The sequence below is a fragment of the Dendropsophus ebraccatus genome, chromosome 10, assembly GCF_027789765.1.
Source record: "Dendropsophus ebraccatus isolate aDenEbr1 chromosome 10, aDenEbr1.pat, whole genome shotgun sequence".
NCBI lineage: Eukaryota > Metazoa > Chordata > Amphibia > Anura > Hylidae > Dendropsophus > Dendropsophus ebraccatus.
The window spans coordinates 45535659-45561049 of record NC_091463.1 but is presented as its reverse complement, the minus strand read 5'-3'; the positions used below and the strand labels follow the sequence as shown (position 1 = coordinate 45561049).

The 25391-nt window shown below is 43.3% G+C and overlaps 1 protein-coding gene across 1 annotated transcript in view; it reads left to right on the top strand.

The window, feature by feature from the left end:
• The first annotated feature begins 4542 nt into the window (after positions 1-4542).
• Positions 4543-25391, top strand: part of LOC138766404 (BTB/POZ domain-containing protein KCTD8-like) — a 50097-nt gene continuing 29248 nt past the window's right edge. Inside the window, exon 1 of the mRNA XM_069943986.1 lies at positions 4543-4614. Coding sequence (XP_069800087.1) covers positions 4543-4614 — 72 coding nt within the window. The remainder of the gene's footprint in view (positions 4615-25391) is intronic.

Genomic DNA, 25391 nt, shown 5'->3' with positions numbered 1-25391 from the left:
GTTACTTCTTAGCATCAATATTCATCATCAACTTCAGGTACTGCCCAGACATAAACTGACCAAAACTATTGGAATAAGGGTCTTATTGCACTGGCCGATTAATATTGTAAACAAGCGCCGATCTGCTAGATTTGTGCTTGTTTACCGTCCCTCTTACACGGCCCAATAATCCCTTAGCAAGGGCTGCACAGACTTCGTTAGCGATGCCCAAACAGTAAATACTTCACCTGTCCACGCAGGGGCGTAGCTAGGATTCATGGGGCCCCATAGCAGAAAACTGTATGGGGCCCCCCTACACACTATAATAAATATATATATATACGGTGATGTGGCAAAAAAAATAAATCTCTTGTGGCCAGAGGCAGAATCCAGCATGCAGCCACAACAGGCAGAGGAGAAAGCCAATGTCTACTTGTTCTGTCCATCCACTGTATTAGGAGCCTCATGGTTATATACATAGGTGCAGGAGCAGACTACCTTTTACTTAACCCTTTATTTACTGCAGTGTGTAAGTGACCCAGTGTTCTCTTACATGCTGCAACACAAACAAAGGGTTCATACAGAAGACAATTAGCTCTCTCCTTCACTACTCCTGCACTGATAAACCCTGACCACTGCAGGAGCTCAGAGAAAAGAGGTCAGAGATTATCAGAGTAGTGAGGCAAAGAGCTAATTGTTAACCCTTTTTTGTGTTGCAGCATGTAAGAGAACACTGGGTCACTTACACACTGCAGTACATAAGGGGTTAAGCAAAAGGACAGAGGAGGCTCTTATCTTCCCTGGGCCCCCTCCCTCCATGGGCCCCATAGCAACCGCCTTCCCTGCCTCTATGGTAGCTACGCCACTGTGTCCACACTCCCTGTCTTCTTCTTCGCTCTGTATGCATCCTGGCACTATGCGCTGCAGCTTCAGAGTGGACTGTCTGAGCTGACAGCTCAGACAGGACACTTTGAAACCACAGTGTGCGGTGTCGGGACAGATACAGAGCACAGGAGAAGACAGGGAGTGTGGACAGGTGAAGTATTTTACTGTTTTGGCAATCATCAGCCGTCAACCGCTCATTGCTAATACACTTGGCGATGCATGGTCAGCAGCTGATGATTTTAGGTCTGGGCATAAAGAAGGGTCAGCTGATGACTATTTCATCTGCTGTTCATTGTCTATTACATGGCCGAATCTAGGGCCCTAAGAGCTGCTGCTTGATGATGTGATCTGGTCAAAATGGGTTTAAAAATAAACCAAGGAGAATCATAATAAACAAAAATAAATATCTTACTTGTTTAAAAATATTATTTCCTACAATATGTTACACGAAATATTATTTTTATTTTTTTTTACATTTTATTAATGGTATTTTATTTCTGTTGTGCAGCCTGTGATGGCAAAATTCCATGTGACCAAATAATGCAGCATGACCACATATCTAATAATTACATACAATTTACCACAACTAGTTTCTATAGCATGCTGAGAAGTTAGGTTTCTTTTATAATACTAAATATGAAATCTGAAACCATTTCATAGGTTATTCTTTTTATTTTGCTAGGCTTTGAAACTTTTTTTTTATATTATGCTAGAAGAAATTTATGTGAAAGGGACTTTACAATGTTTTTTTTTTTTTTGCCTACAAGGTTTTTAGCGCTAATGAGAAAGACCTCATACACTTGACCATATTATGGCTGTTTTTTTTGTAGAGCTGTAAAAGAACTCCTATTCAAGTATTTGGGTCTTTACTTGCTACAGTATGCTACCTTATTTTTTCTTTTCTCTCTACAGTTAATCCAAAAATCACAGACAGCTAAGATTGTTTAGAGACACATTAGAAAACCATAATAACATAAAGACAGAAGTCATAAATAGTATATGTCTACAGCTCAGAATATTCATATGAAAACATCTGTAACATTTATTGTAAAACCATAAATCATGAAGTGAGCGGTGATGCACAAAGTACTGTATGCATCACTGCTCAGTACCTACAGGAACATGGAGTATAGCCACACACAGGAATATCAGCTCCTGTACACATATTCAGTTGTCACTATAACTCCATATATTACATGTATACATGACTTGTTTATATTCTTGTAAACAATATACACTATAGCACTTCCCCACACAGACCCTCCGGTCTAAGTGTAATATCAAACACAAAAAAATTGTATATAGATGCAAAAGTTACCTGTCCCTGTGTCCTGTAGGGACAAAATAATTCAAGTCCAGTAGCATGGTAACAGCATCTCACTTAGGCGGGAATACGGAAAAAAGAGTTTTATTCCAGCATGGCAAACAGAGCGACGTTTCAACCTTATAGGTCTTTCTCAAGCATACAAGTATGCTTGAGAAAGACCTATAAGGTTGAAACGTCGCTCTGTTTGCCATGCTGGAATAAAACTCTTTTTTCCGTATTCCCGCCTAAGTGAGATGCTGTTACCATGCTACTGGACTTGTTTATATTCTTGGTGTAGTATGACATATGTCTGGCATTGACAGCTGGGCTCCTGCTGTTACAGGCAGGATCAGAGAAACCTCTGATCCCAGCTGTTTAACCCCATATATGCCATGGTCAATAGTGATTGTGGCATCTAAGGTTTTTGACATAGGTTGAGGGCATCGCCTGTTCTATTATTTCAATACCTTACTTTGGTTACTATTCCTGGATCACTCCTATGGGAGATGTTCTCACAGAAGACTGGCCAGCCTCTAGCAAGGGATAGCGAAGGTCGCTTCTTCATTCATCGTAATGGATTTCTTTTACGATATGTGTTATATTACTTGAGAGATCAACAATTGGTTCTTCCTAATCACTTTCCTGAAATAGGGCGACTACTTCAAAGAGAAGCTGAGTACTTTAAACTCCCCGAATTGGTAAAAATCTTGGTGCCAATAAGTCAATAAGTCAATAAGTAGAACTCTGTTTGTGATGATGCATTTAAAAGGGATTCAGAAGAACAGCCACCTAACATGAAAGATTACTAGGTGCTATTTGTCTACAATGGCAACTGCAGGCTTAATAAAGACCCTCAGATGTTCCATAAGCATCTGATATTGTTGCTGGCAGCAAATTGGTGTATAGTACAGGCAGACTAGCAGATATGGGAAACACCCCTTGCCATGGAGCGAAATGCAAAGAACCGAGCAGCATAAAAAGCAGGAAAGTACATGAAATACAAACAATTCAGCAGCAAACAATGATTCAATCCTAAAACAAGCGAAACTCTGTCCATCCTTAAAGGGAATCTGTCAACTGCAATTTATTTCCCAAACTGCTGACCCTGTTAGATAGCTGTAAGTAGAAGGAGACAAGTGGTACCTTTCATATATCCAGCTGTGCTTTTATTGTATAGAATGAAGAGTCAAGGAGGCATTTCTGAGCTCCTTAAAGGGGTAGTACCGCGAAAAAGTTTTTCCCCCCATTCCATCCCTACATGAAAAGTTATATAGATCCATAATATACATTGATAGTGAATTCCAGCCCCTTACCCCACTTTACCTGGTCCCGCTGTCTACCGTAAGAGGCTGACTTCCGGATTTGGCCAGGACCATCTTACAGCCCCGGGCGCCATCTGGGGTCGACATGTAGGGCCCATACGTCACAATCCGGGGCGTTCCCGAGACTCCCAGGCACTCCCTCCCTGCCTTGGCACGCCTCCTAAGCTGTGCTATTGGTTAGCATCTATCACAGTAATTCCACTACTATTAGAACTGCAAGTCCCAGCACACCCAATGGCCATACACTGAACTGACATGTGTATGGCCGTCAGGTGCGCTGGGACGTGTAGTTTCACTAGTAGTGACGTTGCTGTAGATAGCGCGGCAGGGTAAAGCAGGTCATATACTGACTGACAGTGTACAACCTGCTTTACCCTGCGGCACATTACCCCATATACACTCACATGTGCCGCCTTTCCCCATACATTACCCCGCAGTTTATTGTCCCCAGAGAGCCCAGCAGCGATCACCCCTCCACCCCAATCCGTTCTCCACCTCCCAAACAGACGGGTCAGGTGTGATGCTCTCTGTCCCTCCCGCTGCTGGGCTCTCTGGGGCCGGCGCACTGCAGGAGGTGGAGAACGGTGCGGGGTGGAGGGGTGGTCACGGCTGACAGCTCTGGACCCCTGGGTCAACTATGGGCTTCCCCGGGAGGTGGAGAACGGAGCAGGGTGGAGGGGTGATCGCTGCTGGGCTCCCTGGGGATGGCCCTCCCCCCGGGAGATACTGTATAATGTATGGGGAACGGCGGCACATGTGAGTGTATATGGGGTAATGTGCGGAAGGGTAAAGCAGGTTGTACACTGTCAGTCAGTGTATGACCTGTTTTACCCTGCCGCGCTATCTACAGCAATGTCACTACTAGTGGAACTGCAAATCCCAGCGCACCCGATGGCCATACACATGTCAGTTCAATGTATGGCCATCGGATGCGCTGGGACTTTTAGTTCTAATAGTAGTGGAATTACTGTGATAGACGCTAACCAATAGCACAGCTTAAGAGGCGTGCCAAGGCAGAGAGGGAGTGCCTAGGAGCATCAGGAACGGATCATGACGTATGGGCCCTACGTGTCGACCCAGATGGCGCCCGGGGCTGTAAGATGGTCCTGGCTGACCCCGGAAGTAAGCCTCTTCCGGTAGCCAGTGGGACCAGGAAAAGGCATTCGCTATCAATGTATATTATGCATCTATATAAACTCATGTGGGGAGGGAATGGGGGAAAACCTTTTTCGCCGTACTACCTCTTTAAGTCCACCAGGCTGTACGTCTTCTTACTCCCCTCTCCCATACCTGACCCTGCTTCAGGCTTAGCTTCCAGGTGTCAATCAAGCAGGAAGGACAGCAGACCAGGAGCTTGGGAAAGCCTCTTTGACTCCTTGTACCAGAGAATAAAAGCATTTCTCTACATCCTGGAAACACAGCTGGATGTATGAAAGCTTCTGTGTGTCTTCTTCACCTAACAGCTATCTAACAGTGTCAGCTGTTTCGATAGTGAATTGCAGCTGACAGATTCCTTTAGAATTTTTATGAAATCTCAGTTACTCTTTAAATAATTTAGTGTTTATACTAGCTTTTTAGTGCACTCAATAGGCCAACATTCGTTACATTGTAGAGATGACTTTTCTCAGTGTGACCTGTAAGCTGTATCCAGTGTTAACTGCCAAAACATTCATTGGAGGGTAGAATTACAATGAAAGGTAACTCTTCTACTCAAAAGCTAATTGTGGATAACACTACCTTGTGAATACTGCACATCACAATGCATGCTAGCTGCACTCTCCATTTAAAGTATATTAAAGTATTGTATTGCCCCCCCAAAGTTATACAAATCACCAATATACACTTATTAGGGGAAATGCACATAAAGTGCTTTTTTCCCTGCACTTACTACTGCATCAAGACTTCACTTCCTGAATAAAATGGGGATGTCACGACCCAACTCCCAGAGATGTGCGGGCTGTGGCTGCTGGAGCGGATGATGGCAGAGGGATGCTCAGTGTCCCTCCAGTGCTCTGTGTCCCTCAGTGCCCCTCTGCCATCATCCTCTCCAGCAGCCACAGCCCGCACAGCTCTGGGAGTCAGGTCGTGACATCACCATTTTATTCAGGATGTTACATTACTATTTTATCCAGGAAGTGAAGCCTTGATGCAGTAGTAAGTGCAGGGAAAAAGTACTTTATGTGCATTTCCCATAATAAGTGTATATTGGTAATTTGTATAACTTTTGGGGGGCAATACAATACTTTAATGAAGATTGTCGCTGAACTTCTCCTTTAAGTTAAAATAATTTTCTGTCTGCTGTACAGCAAATCTAAACTAAAGCCCCCATTATAACATAAAAAACTAAGAAAGTACTTGTGTACTGTGTGTGTATATATATATATATATATATATATATATATATATATATTGTAGGAATCTTCCCGGGGATGGTGTGTTTGGACACAGTTCACAGCAGACTTGGACTTGTAAAATAACAGCTTGGCGTTTATTTGCAGCATAAACAGTCCATCAAACAGAACACAGCAGCACCGTGCTTTAAGAGTAAAACAAAACAAAAAGGTCTTGCCCGTCTGGGCGCTTGCTAACAGGTTTCTTCACCTATCTGACACTAGACAAACAGTGCGTCTTTCACCTGGATACCGCAGGGTATATATATGCTCCAGCAGCGTCTGTATTCCTTGCTCCCAGGAGAATCAGCATGCAGGCTGTTCACCCCTGGCTGAGAGCCCACACTGGATCCTCTGCAGAGCTTTTACCTTGTCAGGCTAATTAGGGTCAGAAACACCTGACCCCTAAACCTGACCTGGATCGGGGGAAGGGAATGGCAAGTCCCACTACCAAAAACCTACCTGCCAATCCATGTAAGTCCAGGCCCGGCAATAATAAATAATAGCTCAGCAGCATAACACTGCTGAGCACAGATGCCTCCTGGACTCACCATCTCACGCTACGTATTAACCTGGGTGAGATGTACATCCCCTCGAGCACTTTACCAGTGACATGTCCACAATATATATATATATATATATATATATATATATATATATATATATATTTATATCCCCTAGCAGCATCATAGTAACATAGTAAATAAGGTTGAAAGAAGACAAGAGTCCATCAGGTTCAACCTAGGGAAATCCTACTGTGTTGATCCAGGAAGGCAAAAACCCCCATGAGGCAGACAACAATCGCGCCACCACAGGGAGAAAATTCCCCCCCGACTCCAATGGCAGCCAGAATAATCCCTGGATCAACGTATCACCGGAAATCTAATGCCCATAACTTGTGATATTATATTGTTCAAGAAAAGCATCCAGGCCTCCCTTGAACTTATTTAATGAATCGGCCATGACAACATCATGTGGCAGAGAGTTCCACAGTCTTACCGCTCGTACAGTAAAGAACCCGCGTCGATGCTGATGATAAAATCTTCTTTCCTCTAGACGTAGAGGATGCCCCCTTGTCATGGTTACAGACCTAGGAGCAGTGGCGTAGCCACCGTGGTCGCGGGGGTCGCCGAAGAGACCGGGCCCGCCACAAAGGGGGGCCCGCGGGGCCCTCAGGGCCCCGCAAGGCCCTCCCTTTCAATCACTCTTGTGACCGCAAGCATTGTTTTGCTTGCTGTCACAAGAGTCCGACTCTGTCTTCCCCCGGCTGCTGCGCAGCTGCCGGGGATGTCGCGTCTTATCCCCGGCAGCGCACGCATCCCAGAGCTCCCTGCGCGCCTTGGGCCCTGACTTCCGGTTCCGGCGCGCAGGGAGCTCTGGGATGCGCGCACTGCCGGGGATAAGACGCGACACCCCCGGCAGCCGCGCAGCAGCTGGGGACAGACCGAAGGAGTGAGGATCAACGTGGGAGCGCGTTGTCAGGTGAGTTAAGTTTTGTTTTTTATCAGCCTGTACGGGTGGGGGGAAAGAGGGGGGGCATCTATGAGAGTGGGGGGAAAGGGGACCATCTATAAGGGAGGAGGGGGGGGGGTGAAGGGGACCATCTATAAGGGAGGAGGGGGGGGGGTGAAGGGGACCATCTATAAGGGAGGAGGGGGGGTGAAGGGGACCATCTATAAGGGGGGGGGTGAAGGGGACCATCTATAAGGGAGGGGGGGGGGTGAAGGGGACCATCTATAAGGGAGGGGGGGTGAAGGGGGCCATCTATAAGGGAGGGGGGGGGTGAAGGGGACCATCTATAAGGGAGGGGGGGTGAAGGGGGCCATCTATAAGGGAGGGGGGGGTGAAGGGGGCCATCTATAAGGGAGGGGGGGGTGAAGGGGACCATCTATAAGGGAGGGGGGGGGGTGAAGGGGACCATCTATAAGGGAGGGGGGGGTGAAGGGGACCATCTATAAGGGAGGGGGGGGAGAGCGGGCCATCTATAAGGGAGGGGGGGGGGTGAAGGGGACCATCTATAAGGGAGGGGGGGTGAAGGGGACCATCTATAAGGGAGGGGGGGTGAAGGGGACCATCTATAACGGAGGGGGGGAGAGGGGGCCATCTATAAGGGAGGGTGAGGAGAGAGGGGGCCATCTATAAGGGAGGGGCTAAAGGGGGCCATCTATATGGAGGGGGGAGAGGAGGCCATCTATAAGGGAGGGTGGGGGGAGAGGGGGCCATCTATAAGGAGGGCAACATGGGGGGAGAGGGGCCATCTATTTGGGGGGGGCAACATAGGGGGAGAGGGAATACACAGAGGGGGGCATATATTATTAGGGGGTCACATAGAGTCAGGCTGCCCACTAAAGGAGTGTGTAAAGGGGACAATACAGATGTGCAGTGTGTATATAGATGAGGATGGTGCCAGAGTGAGGAGACTAATATGTCTGTCTGGCAGATTCTGTGGATTCGTGGCTCGGAGAAGTTCTCATAACGGCCCAGGGCAAATGGAGAAGAAGATGAAAAGGGAAGAACTCCGATCAGAGAAGACGTCCCCCTGTGAGTCACCTGATATATCTGCACTGTAATGTATATGGTGTATAGAGCCTGTGTAGAGCTGGGGCCACCTCTATATGACTGGATGAGGTGATTTAGTGTACTGGATTTGGTCAGTAACAATATGGTGGTGATGGTAGTGGTTGTGGTGTGGCAGTAATGTTTCCTTCCTATATACTGGTATTACTGGTAATATAGGTCTCAGTATACAGGATTTGGTCGGTAACAGTACGGCAGTAATATGTACGGTGATAATACTTTCTCTTCCAATATGCTGGTGTTAGTGGTAATATCTGTCTTGGTGTGTGTGTATATATATATATATATATACACACACCAATAGCATCACTTGGTCGTGAAAGGAGGGGGGGGGGGCCCAAGTTGACAGGGCCCAGGGCCCAGGAGACATTAGCTACGCCCCTGCCTAGGAGTAGAAAGATCACTACAAAGATCTCTGTACTGTCCATTCATATATTTGTACATTGTGATTAGATCGCCCCTAAGACGTCTTTTTTCTAGCGTAAATAACCCCAAGCGTGATAACCTGTCCTGGTACTGTAAACCACCCATTCCCTTAATGACCTTTGTTGCCCTCCTCTGCACCCGCTCTAGTTCAGCTGTGTCCTTCTTAGATACCGGTGCCCAAAACTGTACACAGTATTCCATGTGCGGTCTGACCAGTAATTTATAAAGAGGCAAAACTATGTTCTCATCTTTAGCATCTATACCTCTTTTGATGCATCCCATGATTTTATTAGCCTTGGCAGCTGCTGCCTGGCACTGATCACTAAAGTTGAGTTTACTGTCCACCAATACCCCCAGTCCTTTTCGGAAGTAGTTTTAGCCAGTGTTTTACTATTTAGCACATAACTGTACTTATTATTTCTATGGCCCAAGTGCATAACCTTACATTTATCCACATTAAACTTCATTTGCCATTTCACCACCGAAGCCTCTAGCTTCTCCAAATCTCTCTGTAATATATTATCCTCCTCCGTACTGATTACTTTACCCAGTTTAGTATCATCTGCAAAAATGGAGATTCTACTCTGTAGCCCCTCAACAAGATCATTAACCCTTAGACGACCCAGGGCGTATAGTTACGCCATGGAAGTCTGTCCCCAGACGACCTAGGGCGTAACTGTACGCCCTGGGTGTTTCTCCCGCTATGAAGCGTGCTCCGGAGCGGAGCGCGCTTCATAGCAGGTGGGGGCCGGCTGCAATCAGCAGCCGTGACCTCACCGGTAATGACACGCTGCAGCGATCGTGCTGCCGCGTGTCATTAACTCCTTAAACGCCGTGATCGCGGTGCGACCACGGCGTTTAAGTGTAAGTGACAGGGGGAGTCCCCTGTCACTTACCGATCGGGACCCCCGCAGTGTGACTACGGGGGTCCCGATCGGTAAAACGGACTGCCGGAGGTCTCTTACCTGCCTCCGTGCGGTCCGATCGGCGATCTGCTGCACTAAGCCTACACAGGCAGGCTCAATGAGCAGAGCGCCGATAACACTGATCAATGCTATGCATATGGCATAGCAATGATCAGTGTAAAAATCCAAGTACTGGATGTAAAAGTCCCCCAAAGGGACTTCAAATGTGTAAAAAAAAAAAAAGAGTTAAAAACACTAACACACAACCCCAAAACCCCTCCCCCAATAAAAGTCTAAATCACCCCCCTTTCCCATTATATAAATAAAACATTTAAAAATAAATAAACAAATAAACATATAATATACCGTAGCGTGCGTAATTGTCCGATCTATTAAAATATAACAAGCGTCATTGCGAACGGTAAACGGCGTACACAAAAAGAGGGAAAAAGGTGCGCGGATTACCGATTTTATGTTACATTATATATAAAAAAAAAATTATAAAAAGTGATCAAAACTTCCGATCTTCACAAATATGGTATTAATAAAAACTAGAGATCATGGCGGAAAAAATGACACCCCATACAGCCCCGTAGATTAAAAAATAAAACCGTTATAAGCGTCACAATAGTCCCATTTTATTTATAATTAATTGCCAAAAAAAAAGGATTTCATTTAAAAAAAATATATAACATTAGAGAATCTGTGTAAACCTGCATATGGTTGTGTTCAGGCTGACCTATAGAATAATTGTATCATGTCGCTTTTACCATATAGTGCATTACGTAGACACAGGATCCCCCCAAACGTTACCATATTGTATTCTTTTTTATGATTTCACCTATTTATATCTTCATAAATAATATATTTGGAATTCCGTCATACATGTTATGGTAAAATGAATGATGCCATTGCAAAGTACAACTATTCCTGTAACAAATAAGCCATTACATGGCCTTGTAGATAAAAAACTGAAAGTGCTAGAGCTATTAGAAGGGGAGGAGGAAAAAACGGAAACACTAAGATCAAAATTTGCGCGGTCCACTGGGTCATTTTGGGCCTGGTCCTCAAAGGGTTAATAAAAATATTAAAAAGAAGTGGACCCAACACTAACCCCTATGGTACCCCACTAGTAACTAAAACCCAATCTGAATATGTTCCATCAATGACCACCCTCTGTTTTCTATCACACAACCAGTTACTTACCCATTTGCATACGTTTTCCACGAGTCCCAGCATCCTCATTTTGTAGACCAACCTTTCATGCGGCACAGTATCAAATGCCTTTGAAAAGTCCAGATACACAACATCCACAGCCTCCCGCAGGTCCAGTCTATAACTTACCTCTTCATAGAAGCCGATCAGATTAGTCTGACAGGACCGATCCCTCATAAATCCATGCTGGTGCTGCGTCATAAGATTATTTTCATTAAGATACACCAGTATAGCATCTCTTACAAACCCCTCAAATACTTTACCTACTATAGATGTTAGACTTACGGGCCTGTAGTTTCCAGGATCACTCTTTGACCCCTTCTTGAATATTGGTACCACATTAGCTATGCGCCAGTCCTGTGGAACAATCCCTGTCGTAATAGAATCTTTAAATATTAGGAATAACGGTCTGTCTAACACAGTATTTAATTCTTGCAAAACTCTAGGATAGATACCTTCCGGGCCCGGTGACTTATGGATTTTAATGTTTTTCAGGCGTCTCCCCACTTCTTGTTGTGTTAGGCAGGTGAGATTTATGGAAGGATTTATTTTATCCCTAGTCATGTCGTCTGTTATGGGATTCTCCTCTGTGAATACAGTAGAGAAAAATGTATTTAAGAGATTGGCCTTTTCCTCTTCCCCCTCCACCATTACACCCAGATTATTTTTGAGGAGACCAACATTTTCGGTTTTAAGTCTTTTGTTGTTTATATAGGTGAAGAACATTTTGGGATTCGTTTTACTTTCTGTGGCTATCCTTCTTTCTGTTGCTATTTTTGCTTCTTTTATTTGCTTTTTACATATTCTATTCTTCTGTCTATAGTTGCTCAATGCTTCCCCACTACCCTCTTGTTTTAGTTGTCTGAATGCTTGTTTCTTATCATTTATTGCACCCCTTACAGCTGAAGTTAACCACATTGGATTTCTCTTATTTCTACTACTTTTATTCCCATATGGTATGTGTCGTTCACACGATCTACCCAGGATGCTCTTAAATATGTCCCATTTCTCTTGTGTACTTTTATTTCTGAAGGCATTGTCCCAGTCTATGTTCCCAAGGTCCTCTCTTAGTTTTTGGAAATTAGCCTTCCTGAAATTTAATGTTTTTGTAGCCCCTCTACTAATCATTTTATTGAAGGATAATTGAAAACTTACTATGTTATGGTCACTGTTACCTAGGTGACCCCCCACCTCTATTTTTGATATTCTGTCTGGCCTATTGGTTAAGATTAGGTCCAGGAGTGCCCCCCCTCTTGTTGGTTCCTGTACTAGTTGGGAAAGGTAATTATCTTTTACTATTTCCAAAAACACGCTTCCCTTCCTGGAGCTGCAGGTTTCTGCTTTCCAGTTTATATTTGGGTAGTTATAGTCCCCCATAATAATGACTTCCCCCTGCTTCGCTGCCGCATCTATTTGTCTTATAAGAAGATTTTCTGACTCTTCCACTATACATCAGTCAGTTATATTACATCCTGGTAGGAGGTTAGTTGTAGCACCAGGACACATATATGTTGCAGGGAAATGATAGAATCCAGGGATTTGAATAAATCCTGGGAAATTATGAAATGCCCAAATTCTTGACTTTCTACAGGAAAATTATGTACCGGCATGGTCATTTCATAATTTCCTGGGATTTGATAAAATTTCTTAGGGATCATTTCCCTGCAACATATATACTGACCTGCTTCCGATGCTCACTATTTTCCTTATTGGCAGAGAATTTCAAATATAGAGAAATGTTTTTTTTAATTTTTCACACCATTTTGAAGTCACAGTCTGTGTATCCGTTTGTATCCACGAACATGTGGGTTTGTGCATGAACTCAGATTTGTCAGTTAGTTTGCTTATCCCTTGTCATAGATTGGGGGTTTGATTTTAAGCCACAAAACAAATACCTCAAACACTGAGGCCCGGGAGAAAAATAGCCCTTTTAAATTAACCTGATTTTAAAACTTGACTTAAAATACAAAAAACTAAATAATGGAATATATAATCATTCTACGCTATATCTATGTCACTAATAATATCCTTAATAAGATGGCAATTTACATTCACTAGTCAATGTTAGTTGAAAACAAGGTGTAAGGAGAGGTTACTGTTAAAATATTGATAATCGCCCGTTCTCCATGTTTGGTCATATCAGCAACGTCATCAGGAAGTATTGCTTCCGCCTACGCTGCTACTGTATGAGCAGGGTCAGTGAAGGAGAAAAGTAATTGATACGCGATACAACAACCGGGAACGGCTAGGCCACAAATGTGAAGTCATGTAACAAGCTGAGGGTCAAAACCGAGAGACCAAATGCAGTACAGAATCAGAACCAAAGTCAGAAAAACAAGACTAGTGGAGGCCAAGAAACACCAACAGGAGTGAGGTACAAAGTCAGAGTTTGGAAAGCCATAGTCAGGGAACACAGTAGTCAGAAAGGAAACAATGCAAGTGACCCAGGCAGAACCACAAAGTCAGGCTGTTGTGGGAGATACCTGCCTGTTTCAATTTTCCACCTGATGTTATTCTGGAGCGCTGGCCCAACACTCTGGAGTTCCTGATCTGCTATTATATCCTGATAGGCTGCCGTATCATTCACCTCAGCCAGCCTAGCATGCCTCCAAATGCTGATAGGATGCCCAGCCATAGCTTGTAACAGCCAAGCGTCACAGGCATTATAATCTGGCCCCCCACGCTGTGCTGAGGGTTAGGAGGATAGCGCAGGCAATCAGTTAGGTAAGTCTATAACAGTATGTCTGTTATTCCAACAGCATCATTACTCATTCAAACAGGCTATTTTATATTAAAACCCACTTTACAGTGTACCCTTTTTGCTTAGCATGCAGCTGGAGTTCCACCTCACATGCAGTTAAAATGCCCTTAGTGCCTCCTCCACAATTAAAACACCCTCAGTATGTTACACTGGCCTTTGTCAAGTCTAGAATTCAGGGTTTAAATGCCTGTGGCCCCCACCAATAACTGCTGAAAGGGGTACAAGGGAGACAGTTTAAAAGGATTATACAGAGAGCAAAAAAAGTTCTATCTCTTCTGCTCTCCAACGCTCTACTTTCTCCCTCTGACTGTCACTGCTGATTAACTTCAAAGATGATAGGGGTGGCAGGAGCATGTTGTGAGCCATGATGATTAATAGTTGCCCAATGTTACAGATGTTGCATTAACATCGTGCAGTGCCCGCAACATGCTTTCACCCCCTCTTGTCTCGGAAGTTATCATCAAAAACGGTCAGAGGGAGGAAGTGGATCACCCCTTTAAACCACCACCTTGCATGCTCCCCTGTAGTTATCTATTCACATAAACCCCTGTGGCTATCTACACTATATGGACAAATATGGGACACCTACTGTACACATTATACCTACAGGACCTTTTAAAACATCTCATTCCTAATCTACGGGCATGGAATTGGGCAAACCAAAATTTTCAAACAGAGATTCATTATAAACTTTGCAAAATGTTCAATTCACTACCTTACCGACTTTTGTCAAAAGTTCATATGAACCCAGTCCAAAATTTAGAAGAAGGGAAGGGGGGGGTTCATGATTAAAACCTTTAAATATTTTTAAGGACTAAATAAGGTTCAAGAGGGAAGTGTTTTTAATAAATAAAAAAATGAACTCAAGAGCAAGGGGAGACAGAAAGAAGTAAGTGAGGGGAAAGATCAGAAGCAACGTGAGAAAATATTACTTTCCTTAAAGTGTAGTAGATGAGTGAAACAAACATCCAGCAGATGTGATAGGTAAATCCACAATAAATGAATTTAAACCTGACTGGGATAAACCTATATCTATCCTAAGATAATAAGAAGGGATTATTAATAAGGCACACACTGCACCAAGTGGTCTTTTTCTGCCAACAATCTTCTGTTTCTAAGTGCTGTGGAATATGTAGGCGCTATATGAGTTAAAAAAAAAAAAAAAAAACGTGTGGCGGAGGATGTTCTGCAGTTTTTTAACTGTCTGTCTGCAAATCTTCGACTATAATTATTACTTTTAAGATTTTGTACACATAATGGTGCATTTATGTTATAGCATGTTATATCAGCTCATCCAAAGATGGTAGTGTTTTGACACCAATGCTAGTCCAGCACACTAGTGTGATGTTGGAACCTGCTTTATATGGCTGGCTGTGTTCCCCAATAGTCAGTGACCTGCTGGGTTTGTGTGGATCCCTTGGGCTCTTGTCACAGTAGTCCTGAGCGGCAACTGGCCCACAGAAAAAGGAAAAATAACCCAAGGTGTGCAGTTTATGTGTGTTGGGTGCTGGTGCCGATAAAGTATGATGGAGTCCCAGTGATATAAAAATAGAACAGCTTTACTGTAAAGTCTTTCAGTAGTACAATACACTTCTGTAGAATAGATAAATCTTTACATAGACTTTAGTGCTTAGGCTGGTTCTGCTTGAGGAGGTGCTTAGAGAAGTAGAGTAGAAGAGAGATATTTGTAGTGGTGCTTGAAGAGTTTGTCGAAGGAGACCCAACCCAGTGTAGCAATGTACTCTGCCTAAACTTGAAGAAATACTTTTGAGTGAGAGGTTTACTTGTACCTCTGTTTAGACTATGTCTGACCACCTTCTGCCCTAAAGTGACAAGCTAGTTGTCCTAATAGGGTCATACAAGCCCCAACCGTGGTTATCTGGGCTTAGCTAATTGTCCAAGGGTGTCCCAGTTACCTGCACTGCGAGATAGAATATGTAGACCATCTTTATGGTAGCTTTGTCCTATCCAGGCTAGTTCCACCTGTAATTAGAATACTGCCCTGTGCTTTTTAGATATGTTCTCGGTGTGGGTTAGGGTGTTCCTGGACGCTTCTCCCTTTAAAGTGCTTAGCACTGCATAGTAGATATAGTAGAAGTAGTAGTAAAAGAACTCTTTGTCCCTAGCTGCACCTGTACACACTCGTGTCTAGACTAGACTGCTCTGCTCACTTCCTCCCACATGGAGCTAACTTACTCCTCCTACAGGGGGTGAGTGTGGGTGGAGAGCAGGGATAGGCAGTAGAAAAGAAAGCACCTCCTATTGGTTAGCACAAAACACATGGTATAACAAGAACATTAACCCATTACCTTCCTCAGCTGTGCATGGAACAACAAGGCTCATTAATAACACTGACACCTAGTGGTGAAACGGTAAACTACTTAATCGCCACTTAACCTGGAGTGACAACTTTGCAACAGGTGCCTAAGGCACTTAATAGTGGGACACCACATTTACAAAGAGATATTTATCTGACAGATCTTTGAAGCCAAAGCCAGGAACAGACTATAATCAGAGAACAGGTCATAAAGGAAAGACTGTGATCTGCCTTCTTTTCAAATCCATTCCTGGCTTTGGCTTCAAAATCTGTCAGATAAATCTCTCTGTGTAAATGCATTATTAGGTAAAAATATAATGAATTAATTAACTTTTTTAGCATCCGTGTCAGCAGTGTATTTGTTCTAGTGATAAACTCAGACTGTGACTCCTGCTGTCCATTGCATTTATAATACCTTCAAATGACATTTGGCTTTTTTTCTGGAAAAAGGGAGATAATCAATTTATGAAATTATTTTGGCTTGAAGGGAAGATGGAATAAAAATAGATAAATGTACCTATTATCCTAAATCCCTTGCTAATCCCTCAAAGGGTAAATCCTTTCTTTTAAACAAATGAAACATGGATGAAAATTATAGTTTACCTACATTCTGTTAATGCTGTCATTAAATGCAGTTCATAGGGGACAGAATCAGCCACAACTTTACATAAAAAACTGTGAGGGCTTCTTTATACAACCTTTTTTCAGCATTGCCAAATGCATTTTAATGACATTTTTATATATATTTTTTGTGGGGTTTTTTTGCTAGCATTTTAGTGTACAAAAGCCTATAGCAAAACTGAAAAAAAAATGCTACAAAAATACAGAACAGTGTTTTATATGTCAATCTAATGATGTAGCCATCATTACCACTATCCTTGTTGCAATACAATGTACTGTGATCCTAATGAGGTAGTTCATCTTAGAAATCGCTGTGATTCATAATTATGCTTCCCTAGTATAATATTGCCAGCCTGTTACCAACTCAGGCACAGACCACTATTTTGGATTGCCTGTGCCTATTGCCATAGTCTCTTCACAATACCACTGTAGCAGTGGATACTGGGGGTAATAAGAAGTAGGTTATAGTCCATAGTCATAGTGCAGGTCTTCTTTCTACTGTTAGAAAAATACAGCCAACCCATTGCTTTGCAGCTGCTGCAGAACTACAGCTTACAGCATGCTCTTCGCTACCCTGGTATGATAGGAATTGTAATTGTGCAATAGGTGCAGAACCACAGGTTGTGAGCACAGTGCACAGCCTGAGGCACTTTAGTTATTGCAGAACTACCATCCCCAATATGCATGGACAGCCAAAGACATGATGGGAGTTGTAGTTTTGCAGCACCTACAGAGACATGGGTTGGCTTTTCCGCTATGGTGACAGAGTGGTTGGCTGCCAGAAGACAGGTCTGGTGCTGGCTTATCACTCTAAGAACAAAGAGGTCATGCAGTAAAGGTGCATCATACCTGACCCCTATTTCCATCAAAATTTTTTGTCAATGGAGTGTCAAGAGGCCCCCCTACACCTTATACTGACAGCTGAACCTTAGTATAAAATGTGTGTAAGTGGAGGTAAGCGGTGACACGCAGTTTCGCCATTCACCTCCTTGCGCCATGCAGTAAGCAGCGGTGTATAGCGCACAACTACAATGTACCGCCCCCCCCCCCCCCCGTAAGCAAACCACGCCACTACACTGCTCCCCCACCCAAGCACAAATAAACTATGCACATCTACTGTATATGTGCTCAAACATTTGAGAGTATCGTGCAAACATTTCATCCTTTTTAACACTGGTTATCTGCACTGGTATCACACAGCATGGCTTAGATATACTAGTATTACACAGGGTGGTTTAGATACACTTGTGTCAAAGTGCTCCAAATGTTTACTGCCTACGATGGGGACCAACTCCCGAACACACACACAAACACACATACAGTATACATACACAAAGACACACACACCACTGAAACACACACAGCAGCACCATGATGCTGGAGCAACAAACTTCTCCAGAAACTTAAAGTGTCACTGTCATTTAAATTTCTTTTTTCAGAAGTCAATAGTATAGGCCATTTTAAGAAACTTTGTAATTGTGTTTTTATCATGAAAAAGCATTTTGAAGCTCTCCCCCCTATCTTCAGTGTGGAGGGCTGGAGAGAGATGAGGCACCAAAACAGGACAACAAAGAGTTAATTGACAGTTACATTACCGGCTATCTCCTCTGACAGTCAGCACTGACCTCTCTGACCTCTGAATACCGGTTTTCATGCAGTTCTCACTGTGTTATCCTTTGTTCTCTGCTCTCTGCTGGCAACTAATCTCCCTCCTCCCCCCCCCCCTCTTCATAGAACAGACAGGATTTGACTGATGTAAAAGTCGAGATTTCCTGATAATGAGCAGTGAAGGAGAGAGAGGAGGGAGGGGGAAACCTGGGAAAAGTCTTTTTAAATGCAAATAATGGCATATTTGCCTTAATAAACCCATTACAATGTTTCTTAAAATCGCCTGGACTATTGATTTCTGCAAAAAAAATAAAAAATAAAACGACAGTGACACTTTAAATATAATTACACCATCCAAATAACAACCCTGTATTTTAATGCAACCCATCAAGGAACACTTAGTTTTTGGACGAAATTGGCCACAGCAGCCTTTTTTATTAACATAAATAACAATAAACTAAATAATGTAAAATAACATAACAATAATCCTACTTAACCCCTTAGGGACCAAGCCTATTTGGGCCTTAATGACCTGGCTCAATTTTCCAAATCTAACCTGTCTCACTTTATGCGCTTATAGCTCAGTGATGCTTTAACGTGTGCTAGCGATTCTGAGATTGTTTTTTCGTAACATATGGTACTTTATGTTAGTGGCAAAATTTGGTCACTGTCTTGTGTGTTTTTTGTGAAAAACATCAAAATATCATGAAAAATTTGCACTTTACGAAAACGTTGAAATTGTTTGCTTCTAAAAAAAGAAAGTGACATGACAAAAATAAGTTAGTAAGTCACATTATCAATATGTCCTCTTTATTCTGATTTCATTTCATAAACATATTTAACTTTTTTAGGGTGTTACAGGGCTTAAAAATGTATCAGCAAATTATCAAATTTTCATGAAATTTCAAAAACTGATTTTTTTTTTAGGGACTATTTCTTTTTTAAGTTAATTTAGGAGGCTTGTATAGTGGAAACCCCCATAAGTGACCCCAATTTGGAAACAACATACCCTAAGGAATTAATCTAGGGGTATATTGAGCATTTTGACCCTACAGGGGCTTGAGGAAAGTATTCACAATTAGGCCGTAAAAAAATGGAAAATAGAAATTTTCCAATAATATATTTGTTAACCCCTTAACGACATCGGGCATAAATGTACACCCCCGCGCCCTGGTACTTAGCGCAAATGGACGTAAATTTACGCCCAATGTTTCCCCGATCGCTGTGTGTTCACACACAGCGATCGGGGAAGATGGCCTGCTATAATCATAGATGAAAAAAACACAAAATGTGTAGAGCATGTGTAGAGTATGAAAATACCCCACATGTGGACTTAAAGCACCATGTGGGCGCAGGGTAAGCCTCCAAAGGGAAGGAGTTTCGAGGGCCTTGTTGCATTAAAAAGGCCCCTGTGTTGCCAAGACAGTTGAAACCCCCCCCACAAGTGACCCCATTATGAAAACTACACCCCATAAGCAATCTAACAAGGGGTGCAGTAAGCATATGGACCCCACTGGTGACTGGAACAAATATGGAACAATGTGGCATGAAAATGAAATATTACATTTTTTACACGATAATGTTGGTTTAGCCTTAAATTTTTCATTTTTACAAGGGGTTAAAAGATTAAAAAACAGCCAAAATGTGTAGAGCAATTCCCCGAGTCCGTAAATACCCCACATGTGGACATAAAGCGCCATGTGGGTGCAGGGCAAGCCTCCGAAGGGAAGGAGCGCCATTTGGATTTTGGAGGCTGGATTTGGCCAGAATGGATGATGAATGCCATGTTGCATTTACAGAGCCCTTGTGCTGCCAAGACAGTGAAACCCCCCCACAAGTGACCCCATTCTGGAAACTACACCCCTCAAGGAATCTAACAAGGGGTGCAGTGAGGATATGGACCCCTTGATGGCGGGCACATTTGTACCGTGAAAGTGAAAAAATGAAAATTTTCCCTTTCACGTCACATTGTTCCACATTTGTGCCCATCACCAGTGGGGTTCATATGCTCACTCCACCCCTTGTTAGATTTCTTGAGGAGTGTAGTTTCCAGAATGGGGTCACTTGTGGGGGGTTTCCAGTGTTTTAGCAGCACGAGGGCTCTGTAAATGCGACATGGCCCTTGAAATCCACTCCAGTGAAATCCAGCTTCCAAAAGCCAATTGGCGCTCCTTCCCTTTGGAGGCTCGTCCTGCGCCCGCTTGCCAATTTATGTCCACATGTGGGGTATTTCCGTACTCGGGAGAAACTGCGCTACACGTTTCGTGTTTTTTTTTTCTTTTATCCCCTTGTAAAAATGAAAAATGAATGCTAGAACTACATTTTAGTGTAAAAAATTAAATTTTTCCTTTTTTACACCACATTGTTCTGAAAATCTGTGAAGCACCTGTGGGGTCCAGATGCTCACCGCACCCCTTGTTACATTCCTTGAGGGGTGCAGTTTTCTAAATGGTGTCCCTTTAGGGGTGTTTTTTAGGTTTTGGCACCCCAGAGCCTCTGCCAACCTGAAGTCGTACAGTCATAAACCAAATATAACGGAGGCATTGAAATTCACTAGGCGCTCCTTTACATCTGAGGCTTATGGTTGCGTCAAATGGGGTATTTCTATAAACTGCAGAAACGGGGCAATCAATATTGGGGTGCATTTCTCTGGGAATAGGTTTATAATTATGAAAAATATTGGATTACAATAAAATCTCTGCACAGAAAATTAAGATTTTCAAATTTCTTACACACTTAGCTTATATTTCTGTGACTCCCCTAAAGGGTTACAAAACTTTCTGGATGGGGGGTGCAGTTTCTGAAATGGGGTGCTTTGTGAGGCTTTCTAACATACAGTCCCCTCAAATACACTTCCACCTGAACAGGTCCCTAAAAATATCTGATTTTGAAATTTTACTGAAAATTTGAAAAATTGCTGCTAATGTTTTAAGCTTCCTATTGTCTAAAAAAAAATAAAGATAGTTTAATAAATGCTGCCAACATAAAGTAGACATGTTGCCAATGCTATTTAATATATAATTTATGAGGCATAACCATTTTCTGTATAAGCAGAAAAGTTCCAAAGTTGGAAAAATGCATTTTTTTCACATTTTTTCATGTTATTTATTTATTTTTTTTTTCCATTAAGATTCGTTATAAGTATCGACTCCAATTTACCAGAAATGTACAATATGTCACGAGAAAACAATCTCAGAATCAGCTGGATAGGTTAAAGCATCCCGAAGTTATTAATGAATAAAGTGACACAGGTCATATTCATAAAATTTGTCTCTGTCCTTAAGGGCATTTCAGGCTCTGTCCTTAAGGGGTTAAGATTAAAGTATCTTATTTTCATAATAAACATGAGAGAAAATGCAGAGTACAACGGTACCCCATATGTGGGCATAAACCACTGTATGGGCACACAGCGGGGCTCAAAAGGGAAGGAGTGCCTATTAGCATTTCCAGTTCAGCTTTTGCTGAAGAAGTTTCTGAGCGCCAGGTACGTTTGCAGTGCCCCTGTAGTGTCAGCAGAATAGAACCCCCCCAAAAGTCACCCCATTTTGGAAAGTACACCCCTCAAAGAATTCATCTTGGGGTGTGGTGAGCATTTTGACCCCACAGGTTTTAGAGGAAAGTATTCAAAAGAAGACAGTAAAAATGAAAAAATTTAATTTTTCCAATAATATGTTTGTTTAGTTTAAAATTTCTCAATTTCACGATGAACAGGGGAGAAAACTCACCGCAATATATGTAACGCAGGTTCTCCTGAGTAGAACGGTACCCCATATGTGGGCATAAACCACTGTATGGGCACACAGCAGGGCTCAGAAGGGAAGGAGCGCCAATTAGCTTTTTCAGTGCAGATTTTGCTGAAGAAGTTTCTGAGCACCAGGTGCGTGTGCAGTGCCCCTGTAATGTCTGAAGAGTATAACCCCCCCAAAAGTCACCCCATTTAGGAAAGTACACCCCTCAATGAATTCATCTTGGGGTGTGGTGAGCATTTTGACCCCACAGGTATTGGAGGAAAGTATTCAAAACAAGACTGTAAAAATGAAAAAAATTGAATTGTTCCAATAACATGTTTATTTAGTTAGAAATTTCTCAATTTCACCAGAAACAGGGGAGAAAAAGCACCCCAATATTTATAACGGAGGTTCTCCTCAGTACAATGGTACCCCATATGTGGGCATAAAACACTGTATGGCCACACAGCAGGCCTCAGAAGATGGAGTGTCATTTTAGTTACAGGCAATATGTGGGTGTTTACTTGCTATCTGGGGTGGTAATGGACAATGTCAAGGTATTTACTGGCTTTTTGAGGTGGCGACAAGCGATCTGGTGTGGTTATGGGCAATCTGGGATGGTTACGAGCAGTCTGTCCAATCTGGGGTAGTTACTGGCAATCTGGGGTAGTTACGGGCAATATGGGTTGGTTATGAGCAATCTGGGTTGGTTACGGGCAATCTGGGGGTGTTTACTGGCTATATGGCATAGTTACGGGCAATCTGGGGGTGTTTACTGGCTATCTGGGGTGGTGATGGGCAATCTGGGGGTGTTCACTGGCTATCTGGGGTGGTGATGGGCAATCTGGTGGTGTTCACTGGCTATCTGGGGTTGCAACGGGCAATCTAGGGTGGTGACAGGCAATCTGGGGAGGTGACGTGCAATCTGGGGAGGTGACGGGCAATCAGGGGAGGTGACAGCAATCTGGGGTGGTTGCAAGCAATCTGGGGTGGTTGCGAGCAATCTGGGGTGGTTACAGGCAATTTGGGGTAGTTACAGGCAGTCTGTGGCAATCTGTGGTGGTTACGAGCTGTCTGGGGTGGTTACGGGCTATCTGGGGGGGGGTTACAGGCAATCTGGAGTGGTTACGGGCAATCTGAGGAGATAACGGGCAATCTGGGGTAGTGACAGGCAATCTGGGGTGCTGATGAGTAAACTGGGGTGGTTACAGATAATCTGGGGTGGTTACAGGCAATCTGGGGTAGTGACAGGCAATCTGGGGTGCTGATGGGTAATCTGGGGTGGTTACAGGTAATCTGGGGTGGTTATGAGTAATCTGGGGTGGTTACAGGTAATCCGGGGCACTTGACTTTGGTGACAGGGGTAAAAAAGTGCTGGAACCATTTGGAACAAGCGATCAGCGGTATATAGTATATACCACTGATCGCTTGTACTGGGACCACACCGGGTGGTCCCCAATCATTGCCCCATGCTCTCCGCCACCTCCGGTGGTGAAGAGAATGAAGCTTTGGTAATTTTTAGGAATCAATCACTGTGAACAGAGTCTGTTCACAGTGATGGCGGCAGCCATTTTGGAACTGATGGCCGCCCAGGGAGGGGAGGGTCAGTTACTAGGTCACTAGGGTTAATTCTGGAAAAGGTGGTGGACATGTTTTCATCTCCTCTCACTGTGGATTCACGGTGAGAAGAGATGAAAGCGTGCAGCTGCGCTGGCAATGCCCGTTACCGGTGGCCACCGTTATACTGTTAATAATGGCAATCACCAGTGAGGGGACTGTCCGGGACTGACCCCACATTCTGCCCCAACCCCTCAGCTACCTCCGATAGCTGAGAGGAGGGGGCTAAGGGCTTTACCAGTGCCGCTGCACTATTCTGCACCATCGCCATAAAGAGCTGATGGCAGCAGTATAGAGCCCATTAGTGATCGCAGTAAAAATCAGTATCGGCGGTCACTAGTAACATACAGTAATACATGTATTCTTTGGGTCACTACGCTTACGGCGATACCACATTTGTATACGTTTTTTTTAACTATTACCACTTTGGTGCAATAGAAACTATCCTATTAACTAAACTATTCCTAGCAAAAACCCACAAAATCGCCACATTGCAAGATCCATAGCGTTCTTATCTTTTGTGTAACAGAGCTCATTTTGGGCTTATTTTTTGCGGGAAGATCTGTAGTTTCTATTGATACCAAGTTTTTTATGTATATGACTTTTTGATCTCTTTTATGACGTATTTTCTAAAGTGGATTGATAAAATACAGCTATTCTGGTAGTGTTTTTTTAATTTTTTTTCTTACAGCATGTGTCGTGCAGTATAATTATTGATATAGTTTTATGGATTGGGTCGTTACGGACGTGGTGATACCAAATATGTATAGGATTTGTGGTTTTGATCACTTTTATGTATCTTTTTATAGTGTATGGGGAATGTAATGCATTTTTATTATTGGGGGGGGCTGGGGTAATACTAATCAGTGATCATTGATCACTGATACAATACACTGCATTACCGATGTAATGCAGTGTATTGTGTATACTTGTAGACAGGCATCTGCTCGCCCATACCTCTGTATGGCCGAGCAGAGGCATCTTCATGGTGAGCCCGGGGGCCTTCATTGGGACCCCGGGATCACCATGGAGACCATCAGAGGAGCGGACGGTGCCGCGGGACATCACGATCACGTGAGTATGCCCCGCAGCCACCGGAACCCGCTAGATGTCATGCTTTAACAGCGGCATTTAACGGGTTAAACTGCCCGGAGCGGAGAATCCTCCGCTCCAGGCAGTTTCAGGGGGGGGGTCAGCTGTCACACTGACCACTGATCCCCCGCCGGGCGGTAATTTATTCCGATGCGTCCGCCGTTAAAAGGTGTACACATCAGAATAAAGCCCATTAGTGGCCGCTGTTAAAATACGTGCGGCGGTCACTAAGGGGTTAAAGGGGTACTCCAGTGAAATATATTTTATTTCAAATCAACTGCTGCCAGAAAGTGCCAGAGATTTGTATATTACTTCTATTAAAACATCTCCAGTTTTCCAGTACGTATCAGCTTCTTTATGTCCAGCAGGAAGTGGTACATTCTTTCCAGTCTGACATAGTGCTCTCTGCTGCCACCTCTGTCCGTGACAGGAACTATCGAGAGCAGTAGCAAATGCCCATAAAACCTCTCCTTTTCTCCAGACTAGAAGGAATAAACCATTAACTGCAGGACATACAGCAGCTGATAAGTACTGGAAGACGTGAGATTTTTTTAATAGCAGACAATTACAAATCTCTGGCACCAGTCGATTCGAAAGATTTATTTATTTATTTATTTGCTGTACCCCTTTGAATACCCCTTT